The sequence below is a fragment of the Cajanus cajan genome, chromosome 4 (assembly GCF_000230855.2).
Source record: "Cajanus cajan strain Asha chromosome 4, NIPB_CcT2T_4, whole genome shotgun sequence".
NCBI classification, from domain to species: Eukaryota; Viridiplantae; Streptophyta; class Magnoliopsida; order Fabales; family Fabaceae; genus Cajanus; species Cajanus cajan.
Window position 1 is genome coordinate 13,331,374 of NC_138520.1, and position 12,879 is coordinate 13,344,252.

At 32.0% G+C, this 12,879-nt stretch overlaps 1 protein-coding gene across 1 annotated transcript; it reads right to left on the bottom strand.

Moving 5' to 3' along the window:
- Nucleotides 1-6,499: 6,499 nt before the first annotated feature.
- LOC109802597 (transcription factor ICE1) lies at nucleotides 6,500-10,642 on the bottom strand. Its single transcript, XM_083072276.1, has 4 exons — nucleotides 9,672-10,642; nucleotides 8,772-9,002; nucleotides 7,321-7,491; nucleotides 6,500-6,834 (listed from the first exon to the last, which is right to left on the bottom strand). Exons 1-4 carry the CDS (start codon nucleotides 10,356-10,358, stop codon nucleotides 6,748-6,750), a joined length of 1,176 nt encoding a protein of 391 aa, XP_082928402.1. The 5' UTR covers nucleotides 10,359-10,642; the 3' UTR covers nucleotides 6,500-6,747.
- Nucleotides 10,643-12,879: the final 2,237 nt, after the last annotated feature.

A 12,879-nucleotide genomic window follows, 5' to 3' on the forward strand; every position in this document is an offset into this window, starting at 1 on the left:
TATAACATCTATCCCGGTGTATACTATGCAAGCATACTGGCTACCACAAAGAACTTGTGACCATCTCAACCAACTCTGTTGCAGATTTTTTTGGTCTAAAGATGGCACTTCCCGTAGTTGGAATTTAGTTAACTGGTCTCAGGTTACGAAACCGAAGGCTCATGGTGGGCTTGGCGTAAGGGAAGCCAGAAACATGAATACTGCTTTACTAGGGAAGCAAATATGGAAATATATCATGAATCCTGAAACTCCTTGGGTAAAATTTTTGAAGCATAAATATCTGAAATCAAATTCCATATTGACCCCTCTGATCATCAAATGTCCATCTTACGTTTGGAAAAGTATCAAGAAGGCAGTGGAGGTTCTCAAATATGGCTTTGAACCGAAACTTGGTATGGGAAGATCTTCTGTATTTTACGAGGATTGGCTTGGAGATGGGCCACTCTGCACTAAAGTCCCTTTTGTGCATATTTCTGACACCCAACTCAGTTTGGCTGACCTCTAGGTGAACAAAAAATGGAACCTTCTAGCCTTGCGCACAAATATCACCAAAGACATTGAACAAAAGATCCTTAGAGTTAAAGTCCCCCCAACACCAGTGGGACAAGACACATTCAGATGGAGCAAGACAATTTCTGGAGACTACACAACCTCTTCAGCTTATAGTTGGCTTCAAGGCGATCTTGAATTTTACCCTCACCCCATTTGGAAGCAAATATGGCAACTTCAAAGTACGGAGAAATTAAGAATGTTTTGTTGGTCTATTCTTAACAATGCAATTCCGACAAATAGTAAGAGGAAGGCTAGCCACCTGTCTAACTTGGAATCTTGCCCCCGCTGCTCTGCAACCACCAAGGATGTTATCCACGCCCTCCGGGATTGCCCCAAATCAAAGGAACTGTGGAATAAATTAGAGCTACTTGAAAAGAATTTATGGATGACAGACAATATTCTCACCTGGGTTACAAATATCCTAAAACATAAAAATACTGTTAAAATCATCACTACTATGTGGTGGGCTTGGAGATGGAGGAACAATCACATATTTGATGAAGAAAAGTGGGATATTAATAAAGTTATCTGCCATGTTTATACAACCATGGAAGACCTAAGTTTTATGAGGAAATCACAATGGGACAGTGATGAAAATAATCAATGGCAACCCCCAGCTGACCGGTTCGTTAAAGTTAATGTGGATGGCAGCTTCAATCCTTCATCTAGTGTTATGACGATTGGCGGATCTATTCGGGATCGCAATGGAAAATGGATTTTTGGCTTCTCGAATAACATGGGAAGAGGGGACCATATTCTAGCTGAATTATACGCCATTAAACTTGGCCTGGAGATCTGCTGGAATAAAGGTTGGAGAAACATAATTTGCGAAACTGATTGCCATGAAGCCATGAAGTGTATAACCGAAGGAAATAACCTGAGACATTCTCATTTGGAGGTTATTGAAGAGATCAACCATCTTCAGAGAAGGACGTGGAATATTAAAATTAACTGCATTAACAGAGAAGCAAATAAGGTAGCAGACATACTTGCGAAGAAAACTTGTAGCGGAGGAGACTTCACGTGGTCGTCACCGCCTAATGAAGTTATTGAACAGCTCACGTTGGACAGCATGGGAATCACGTAGTTGTCTTTGTCGTGGCCTATCTTGACTTTTCGCCCTGACTTTTCTTTTTGAACTTTCCATTTCTACCAAAAAAAAAATGTAATCCTGATTTCCTTTTCATAAGACCCGACTCTTTTTAGATGACTACTCACTTTTGTAAATTAGTGATTTGGTTAACAAATGAGAGATAATAATATTTAAATGCCAAGAGAAAAAAAGAAAAAAAGAAATGAACGTACGGAAAGGAAAATAAAAAATGATGCAGTAAAGAAGAAGAAAAGGAGGGGTCTCATCCGCGTACAAAGGAAAAAAAAGTGAAGCAGCAACGTACAAAGGGAAAAAATAATAAAAAGAAGTGAAACAGCAACATACAAACGGAAAAATAATAATAAAAAAGAAGTGAAGCAGCAGAGAAGAAGAAAAAGAGGGGCCTCATCTGTAGCAACGTACGAAAGGAAAAAGTAATAAAAAGGAAGTGACGCAGCAAAGAATAAAGGGGGAAAAGATGGATCTAGTAAGAAAAGATAAATAAAAAAAACGATGCAATAGAGGATAAAGGAGAAAAAGGAGATCATGCACGAAACTTCTAGGATGCTTCGTGGGAAAGAGAAAATGCAGAATATAAAGGAAGAAAAGAAAGATCAAACGTGAGGTTTACCGGAAAAGCTTTACGGGAGAGAAAAATGTGTTGGGTTCTTTTTCTATGTTCTCATCTGGGTGAACTTGAAGAATGTTGGAGTGTAGGGGTGGGCAACGGGCGGGTTTGGTCGGGTTCGGGTGAAAAATGTTCAACCCGTTGTAAATCGACTTTAGAAAAATGTGACCCATATCCGGCCGACTGAGCTTTTGGTTTGAACTTGTTCGGGTTGAAACGGATTCGGATTTGAGTGGGTGGGTACAATTGGGTTTAAGGTTTTCTGTAGACTAAGTTATCTTAACGAAGGTGAAGCTTAAAATAGTAAAAAAATATTTTTAAAACAGTGTACAAAAATAAAATGAAGGTGACAATAGATGGTATAAGTAGATTGGTAGATGAAACATTCATAAACTAAAGAAGTAAAAACAAAAGATAACAAAATTCATAGTTATTACATGCAAAAGAAATCTAAAGTTAGATTACAAAACCCATAAGAAATCACAACCGCACAAGATGTACTCAAAATGGACATAGGAAGATGGAAAAGAAAGACAAAGAAAGAAGCAAAAAGAAAACTCTAAAAATGGACTAGTGTGTTGAGAAGTTGAATAAGGAAGGAGAAGACAAAAGAAACATCTGGGTTATGAGAAAAAGAAAAAATAATAAGTTACAAATTGGAGGCTATATTATACTTGAAATAAAGATTTTTGAGTTTGGACCATTGTTGCTTAGTTATACAAAAGTAATACAAATTTAAACTTATCTCATTTTCAGTTGAGTTCGGTTTTTAGCGGGTTTAAAAATTCAAAATCGAACCCGTCCAATATAACTCGTATAAAATCAAAATTTTAACTCAATTTACCCATAAAACCCACCCAAAAGTAATATTTTTTATCGAGTTTTTCAGGTTCGGTTCGGGTCTTAGTTTTATGTTCACCCCTATTAGAGTGAGATGGCAAAAGAAACAAGCAGCTCCAATGTCAGTTCAGTGTTGCACTATTGGGCTCATGGAGAGTTCAATATACTCATTATTCTTCACTCAAGAAGTGGTAAGAAGAAAGAACTGAGGGTCCCCTTTTCCTTTTTTTCTTTCTCCCCTTTATAGAAGAAATGTATATAAGGCCAAAGCATGCTGCCAAAAAATGACAGTTTGCTTAGTTTGCAGTTCCAAGAATTACTTTATGCATGGCACCAAAGCTAGATTTTTATACTAACATAGAAACCGTAAAAGATTAGGAAAAAAGTCATACTGACTACAAAACATATATTTGTTGATACAAAGAAAGATTTGGTTTTCCTATTTTTTTGTCTTTTTGATTCTTTCTTTTATATATTATTAGAATTTAAATCTGGTTTGTAAAATATTTTTATTATTGAATCATTGACTTGAAAACTTTGAAAAAGAAATTAGTGGGAAGATTAATGAAACAAAATTGGTGTTTACAATCACAAACTATGTAAGTCGTTTTTTATTGTTATAATAACAATGCAAAAAATGCAATGTGAGTCATGTGACAAATGTCTCATTCAAGCAATGGCTGAAGAGCTGATTCCATCATGCAACTCTATGCATATAAAATGTAAATGGTGCTATGGCCCTTGATTACATAAAATTTAGTTAATTTTGAGACTAAATTGATGAGTGTTCTCGTGGCACGGTTAATACCAACCAATCATACCAGAGTATGCACTTTAATTTAGCAAAACTTGTTCAGATACATTCTCAAAGCCTGAACATCAATGTCATAATTTGCAAATAAAAAAGAAAATACAAGATTGCTGAATAAAACAAGTGATAATGTATTGTTAATAAGCTAACTTGTTCAAACACAGCTTATTGGAGAGACACATAAATGCATAGACAAAATTTTGCATTATGTTGAAATACAAAGTAACTCATTTCAATAACATTTCTGTCCACTCCAAGCTCTTTCAAAATTCAAAAGTACTAAATTAGACCACACACAATGACACAAAGAATACTTTTAAAGTCAACATAAAATGTGATTTTCCTTCATTCTTTGTAAACGTTTTCACTAAACGTAGAACAGCAAAAAGGAAAATGAATTGGCCTTACCTAAGATGGAAGTCTTTTAAAATGTTGAGCTCATGAATATTATTGACATTAGTTTCTCTACAGTATCAGGGTTGTGAAAGCTTTCCACTTCTTCATATTCTTCTTCCTCTTTGACAAACACTCACTCTTTTTTCAGATCCTCTGCTTCACCAATCCTAATCTACTTGATATGTGCTATTTGCTTCCAATACTTTCCAACTCCCACCTCAGCTTGTATTTTCTGCATAAATCAAGACAAATTATAGTTTCCAAGTTCTCAAGATCAGTCAGTTAAAGGGTGGGTGATTTCATAAGAGACTGTAATAATGATTTCAAAGGAGAATTGTTTAAAATTAAACTTTAATTTCATCTATTAATTATTTTATTTATTATTTAAAAGTTATTATTTAATCATTTCATATATCTTATAATAAGACATCTTCATATTATATGCGCTTCATATATACCAACATCATCTATGAATTATATATGCGCTTCATCTTAGTAAGAATTCACCACATCTCAACATCATATTATTAAAGAATAGGATGATGTAATAAAATAATCGAATTATATATATATATATATATAGTTAGTGTAAATAAGTTTTACACTAACGTTGTATATAAATTAAATTTAAAAAATAAGTTATATTTCACTAAAAATAATAAATTATAATTAATAATACTTATTAGTATTGTTATTTATTCACATATTTTTTTGGAATTAAATTATTCAAAAAAAAATATAATATCTAATATTTCAATGGATAGATCGAATAAATTTGTCTTTTATATATTGCTAGTAAAATGTTAGAAATCATAAATTATAAAATTTTGATCAATAATATTATAATTGATAAGAAAATAAAACAATTTAATAAATCATATTAACCTAAATATTAAATATAAATTTCTCCTAAAACTAGTTTTTGTCACAAGTCTGCACTCAAGAAAGTTCAAGTAAAGTACAAGTGCACAAGTACCTAATGATATGGGGATGGAAATTAATATTGTCACACACATGAATATGAGACAGAGTATGCGCATGGACATTTTTTTCAAAAACAAGTAGGAGGGTGAGTACTATAATACCTTGTCTATACCTCACACATTGTTATCCAAATTCAAATAAATTTAATTGTTATCCAAATTCAAATAAATTTAATTGTTATCCTAAATTCAAATCAAATAAATTTATTCAAGTTGAATTTGTCACTAATTTTTAAGCTAATCCAACTTAAGGTGTGTTTGGAAAAACGTTAAGTTAAACATAACTCACGTTTTTTCTAATCCATCAATATAGTTATTTCTCCGTTTTGTGCTTTGGAAATCGAGATTGTCCGTTTGAAGCTTCTCAAACAGAAATCCAAACATACACTTAGACTAACCACAGAAAACATGAGTTGGGTAAAATTACGTTATCAAGGTAAAATAGTTATAATTTAAATTCTCAACCAAAAATAGTTATAAAAATCAAAATAACATTGAAAAAAAAAAAGCATAACTTTCATATTATATATTCTTTAAGTTCTAAAATAATATTAATAAAAATTAAAACTAAAATAGAAAATAATAGATTAAAAATAAAATTTTAGATTGTGCAAGGTTTTTATTATCGGTGATTGAGTTGGGTTTGAGGCTATGTAATCTAATATCCAGACGAATAATTGCAAGTGAACAAACGAAAAGATGTGAAAAGTGATTACACAAATCATAAAATCTTGAATTTATGAGTTATGATACTGTTTAGAAGCCTTTTTAATTCTTTATTTTTTTTATTTTAATGCCCATTTAGAGATTTATTTTAATGAGCTTATTTTCTTTCTATTTTTCTTCTGAACTTTATTTGAACTTATTAAAAAAAATATATCTTTGTTAGGACATTCACCCAAGTCAACAACCTATTGTTATTTATCCTTTAGGTTTTTATCTACTTTATAGGCAAAGATTAAGTTATGGTTTGCCAAAATTTTTTATAAACCTAACAGTTACGCTAAGGTTAAATTTTAAAATAAGAACTTCAAAAATAGATAAAGTTGTCTGACAATTTTAACGCTTAAGAGCTTGTTTAAAATTACAATTTTGTTTCTCTGTTTTACATCAATTAGTTTTGGAAGGGAGGATAAGAAAGACTATGGTTTGCAACTTATTTCCAGAGTTACTTCAATTAACTTCTTTTCTTAAGATAAGAAATAAACAATTTATTGCATCGCTTAATAATAAAGTTAACAACATAAATTGGCTTTTGTGAAAAGCACGATTGAGAAAAATACCAAAGCTAACTCCTCAACCTACAGATATAGCTAACCTATTTGATCTGGGCCTAAAGAGGAAGGCCTTTACAAAGGAGAACAAGAAGCAATGAATTTACAAACTGCAAGCTACAGCAACTACGGTTGGTTCCTCTATAAGGGGGAAGCGTTTATCATTTCAATCACATCATTCCATGGTGGAATCCTGCTGAATCCAATAGCACAGCTTTAATTTGCTCGGGGAGCACATCCTGGCCTTCTATGCATTGCTGGTAAGAAACAAGAAAAAGACTTTATATCAAAGCCAAAACTTCAGATAGTACACAGTTAATGATACCTCAAAATTTGAACAACAGTAACTTTGGAACAAACAAAGAGAAGCCTCATAAGACTTCACTTAAGTTGATCTCTAAACGTTTAAAGTCTATTCTAAAACTGGGGCCCCTATAATCTAACACACACTTTATGTATTTGACCAGTTGGATGGGGCTCTCAAACTCAAGATTGTCGGCATAATTTTGGAAGACAAATTATTACTACATTTCTCATCAGAAATCAATATTGACTACACAATGTGTTGCATCAACTACAATCATCAACACCACCAAGCCTTTTCTCTCACTAGTTAGGGTTGACTACATGGATCTATCAATGCTATTTGGCATAACGTACTAATGCCCAAATAAATATCAATAACAAGCATGATAATAAAAAACATTATTAATAATAGATTGGTATAGGAGAGAGAATTATACCTCAGCTTTGAACACATCCAAAGCAAAGCCATTAAAACAGCTAATAACAGCCTGCTGTACATCCAATCCGAGGTTATCCAAAGCCCTCATGGTAGAAAGCAAAAGACCTGGTCGGCGGGTGCAAAACATGTGAATGTTGACGGCTCTGCCTTCTCTTACTCTAACTTCAACCTATAAATCCCAGAAGCACTATAGTCAATTTAATACAATCTACTCAATCACCAATTCACCGTGCAATTAAATTCTGTCAGCATAAAAATATATATCAATCTAGTTGGCAATCATAAGTTGCTTCTTAGGCTCTGATAGGAATACAACTGCTGGGCATCCACTTTGTGTTAACCAGAGAAAGAAGACAGGCAAGATGGGAAGAAGTAGTGGAAATGTGTTAGAGAAGTCTGTTAGATGAAAGAGAGAAGTGTCGAGCCAAAATGACAGGTGGCAGCTGGACATTAAATAAGGGAGTGCAGGAGGTATGAGAAGAGGTGTACATTTTTCTCTGCTTTCATTACTGTAATTGAAGCATTGTCCAACACTTTCTTAGTTCCTACTATACCAGTTGCAACACCAGTATCATCATACACCTTGTGGATCCACATCACCGCATGCCATGAAGACATACTGACTAGTTATCACTAACAAGTTCATTTCATAGTATATAATTATATAATTATACAAATCTGAGATTAGCAAATATTGGATGCATTAGTTAGAGTTCAATGACCAATTGATATGCTTGAAACAAAATTACCAGGCAAGTTATGACAGAGCCGATTCAAGTTTGATTCAGTTTAGAACATTCCAACAATGCGTATAAATTTAGGACCACCCCAACCAGTTGACCTTTGGACCTTGCAGATTTCTTTGTGAACCAAGAAGTTAGATTGGAACAGTTCTTTTTGAAAAATAATAATAGCTGTTTTCAAAAGTTCTATCAGGAAGCTAAAAAAACACAATTTTTTCTTGAAATAATTGTCTGACAAAATAATTTTGGCCTAAATCAGACCAGCATGATATTTTGTGTGTAAATTGACCCGGTTTTGCATGCTTGCCTGTTTGGCCCACATAATCCTTTGGACCATAACAATATTTGAGCTCTGGCCAACAAGGCCCAACCAAAGGAATTGCTCTGGAGAAGCCAGATAATTTCCAAGGATCTAGAGTCTCCTAATTTTAAATTTGGGGTTTGAAGCCTACAAATGTTGTGTTTTCGAAGAAAATTTGGAGAAATTTAGGCCTTGGTGTTAATTTTTAAGACCAGACTGATAGGATTACTTGACTAAGAAAATTCATTTCTAATCCTTATCAGATCTTCTGTCTCTGCATCATTCAATTTCAAACTATTTTGAGGAGTTATCTTTCCAAAAGTTTCAATTGCAACATAATTCACAGGGTCTGCAAACATACAATTTTCACCTTGTAAAAACAACAATTTCGCAATCAAAAAATACCTTTGCAGCTTGGTTTTTAGGACTTGGCAAGGCACCAGGATATAGTTCATCCTTGACCCGGGTAGGAAGGGTTGATGGAGTGGGTGTCAAAGGGTAAAAGCTTGTAGAAGTAGAAGGTGGCAGCAACGAGCCAGGTGGAGTTGACTCCAGTTCATTATGAAGATCATTAATCCGCTGCAGCAACTCCTTCAAGTAGTCAATTGCATCCCCAAGTATTGAAGCCCTGTCCATCTACAAACAAATGAAAGAACATCAGCATGCACCATTCCCAGGTTCCTAACACAAAGAAAGTGTCTTAGCCTTAATAAACCAGTCGATGACAACAACAATCAGACCAACAAAGCACTCTGAAACTACAAATTCATTCAAATTGTCATGAATACAAAACCCCACACCAGAGTCTCCACCAAACATAAGTGACCAAACGGCATTTCTCATTACAGGAGATAATAATAATAATCGGAAAAAGAGAGAGAGAGAGAGAGAATAATGTCATCTTAACACAAATTTCTCCATAAACACGTAAAAAAATGAATTAAACTTTATTTGCAAGTTAAAATCAATTTATACATGTCAGTTTTTGCAACTCCATAAAAAGGCACAAATCTATGATATTTTTAAAGAAAAAAACTTATAAACAGTTATTAGTGTTTTTAGTACTATTTTCTAATTATAATTAACATTTAATGCAAATATTTATCATCTGAATTAGTGAGATGAAACTTACATTTTAGTTAAAGAAACAAAAAAAAAAACACCTAAAAAGAACAACATCAAATTATTTAACTAAAAAAAGTTAAGCAGCACCTTAATGAAACCCACAAAAATAGAAAACAGAAGATTGAAAGAAAGGAACAATGATTAAGAAAAGCATTTATTATGTTTTGTTTTGACACGCACCTTGCTAATCTTGGGGACAACAGACCTGAGCATGTACAACCTATCATTGAGCTTCTTCCTGCGGCGTCTCTCCGCCATGAGATTCTTAGCAGGAAGACCCTTCTTCTTCTTCCCCTTGATATCCCCACCACCATTATTATTCTCACTCCCCTTCACACCATTCCCCTCATCAGACTCATAATTCAACCCCGAAGCATCCAAGTCAACGCTACTCCCATCCTCGCCTTCCCCCTCCTCCCACTTCCTCCCCGTCCGCCTCACCGTCTCCAGCCCGGGAATCTCCGCCGCCCCCCGCCTCTCAAAAAGCGTCTTTGCTGCTGCTGTCCCGTTCGCAAACGGGACAGCAGCAGTCCCAGTCCCAGGCCCAGTCAGTGCTTCGAGTTCCGTGAAGTCGAAGCTAGAGTGGGCCTGGGAAAAGAGATTAGGAGGGGGAGTGGGAAGGGAAGTGTCGAGGGCGAAGTCGAAAGAGGAGTCAAAGGGGATGTTATTGTTGAGATAAGGAAGTGAGAAGGGGTCGAGAGGGGGGAAAGAGTCCATGGCGATGTTGATGTTGTTGAAGTTGAAGTAGGGAGGTTGAAGCGTGGATTTATAGGGAGCGTGAGCGTCGATGGCGATGATGGCATTGGCAATGTGGTCTTGGTGTTGGGGTTGGGTGCAGGGTGGTGCTGGAAGCGTGTAGTGTTCCATCACTGAGAAAGTGTGAAACGGTTACGATGATGTTTGTTTGTGCCTGGAAAACGAATGGAGAGGCTCTAGCCTGTGCTTTATCGTTTATGTTTGTTTATCCATGTGCTGATGTGCCTCTCTCTCTCTCTCTCTCTCTCTCTCTCTCTCTTCCCTAATGTTTATTTAACGCTTCAGATGATTATGTCATATCGTATCGTGCTCTCTTCTGTAACCGTCTTCTGTTAAAGTTTCATAGGGTTCTCTCTAACCATTTCTTACTCCTCTTTCCAATGGAATTATTAGACGCTTTGTTTAATGTGATGTCGCGTATTAGACTCTTCAGAGTTAAGACACGCAAATAATGTTGTCATTACCAATGCCTCCTTTTATATTTTTGTCTTGGAAAACATTTCTGTTAAAATCTAATGTGGAATTTGGTTATTTTAATTTTTTATTTCAAATCAAATCATCATGCATTGATTATTAAAATTCACATTCAATAAATAACAATTAATAGATCCAGAAATTTTATTTTAGTAGAATCAAGATTTTTTTTTTTATAATATTTGTGTATTAATATTTTAATATTATAAATAATTTATTATTATTTATATTTTTATCTCTCTTTTTATCATATTATATACTAATCTTATATATTTTGCTTTTTTCTTTTCTTAAGTGTAAATTAATATAGAATTTTATTTATCAAATTATAATATTTTATTTTAATAAATTTTAGAGAGGTTAAAAATATATCTTTAAAGTAATTTTAATATATTTAAAAAAATTATGAACGATAATTTCTCTAGATCTCCTCTCTTTTTGTCTCTAATTATGTCATTAATTTAATGTTAAATTATGATAAATTTTACAATTTTAGTGAATTAAAAAGACTAAAATTGATTATTATTTATAAAATTATTATTTCACTTTCAATTATGTTTTTGTCTAAATATTTTAATTTTTTAACTCAGTGTTTGAGAAAGGTGAAATGTTGAAAATAATTTCGAGAAGAAGTTTTAGCAAATGCACATTATTTACTAATTTATATTTTTGATGTTTTAAATTTAAATCTGAATTCAGAAGAAAAAAAAAATTAGCGAGGACAAAAAATAATTTATAATATTTATATATAAAAAAATATAATAATTTTTTTTACAAAAATATATATTTTCATAAAATAAATCTAAACTATTAAAAAAATCATAAATTTAAGATTCTTTAGTGATTTAGTGATTAGAGCAATAATTTTCATTTCTTTTTTTTGTTTTAATTTGAGATTGTAATGAAGTTTGTACTTGTAATATTTTATAACTTATTTATTATTAATATTAAAGAAGGAAAATGAAACTACAATGATCGACTTAGTGATCAAGGATTAAAATAATATACATTAAATTTTAACTTCAAATTATTTTATTGTTGTCATTATAATTTTTATAAATAAAAAAAAACTAAAATGTTATAAACTAAAAGGCTAAAAGTAATATAATTAGTATTATTTTTTTACTTTTTATAATTTTTTGTACTCATTTAAAAAACTTATTTTATGAAGATAATACTTATTTTTTGAAAGAAAAAAAATGTTTTTTAAGTATATATAATTAAAATGTAAAACATTGTGGAAGCAATTGTCTCTATTGAACTTAACATAGTCCCGATCTAAATTACCTTCTTAATATAAAAATTAAAAACATTAATAGTAAATTAAACTATGATTAAATCATTCTATTGTATTTGACTTATAAATATAAAATCTCATAATATTTGGATTAAAAGCAAATCAATTTCTAATTAAAATAATGTATACTCAACCAATCACAATTAAATTATGAATACTACACAAATAAAATAATAAATAAATAGAAACAAATAAAGTGTAAACGTATGTACAAATATTTGAATTATCACTCTTTAAGGACGGTGGAAAAGTTATAGAATAATATTTAACGACTAGGAAGCTCTTATATTAATGTATAAGAAGCTTTACAACATTGTTAGTCATGTGACAACATTGTATTTTTTTTTTCATCAAAATATCGTCAAAATATTTATTTTATTTATAAATTATAATAAGTAAAGTCTTATTTCCATACAAATATTTTAGATCTTTATCTTAAACTAATTTGATTAAGTTAAAAAATAAATAAAATCTAGTTAAAAATTATTTGTTAAAAATTAAACTCAGATACTATTCAAATAATTTGACCTTAGATTTAATTGAAGTTAAATTATGTTAAATAATTTGTTATAAAAAAATCTTTAAATTAATCTCTTAATATTGATAATTATATCAACATACTGATTAAGTTAATGGAATTTTTTTCTTCTATCTTAAAAATTATTTATATAATTTTACTATTTTAAGGATTATTTATAAAAAAAATAATAGTCGAGGAAAGAAATCGATGTTTTATTTATAATATTGATAAAATAAACAAAAAGTTAATTAGTTAGTTTTTTTTTCGTTCATGGAGGGTCAATAGCAGTTGGAGGCACCTTAAAAAGTGGGATAGCTGGCCCCAAAATTTAACACAGCTGC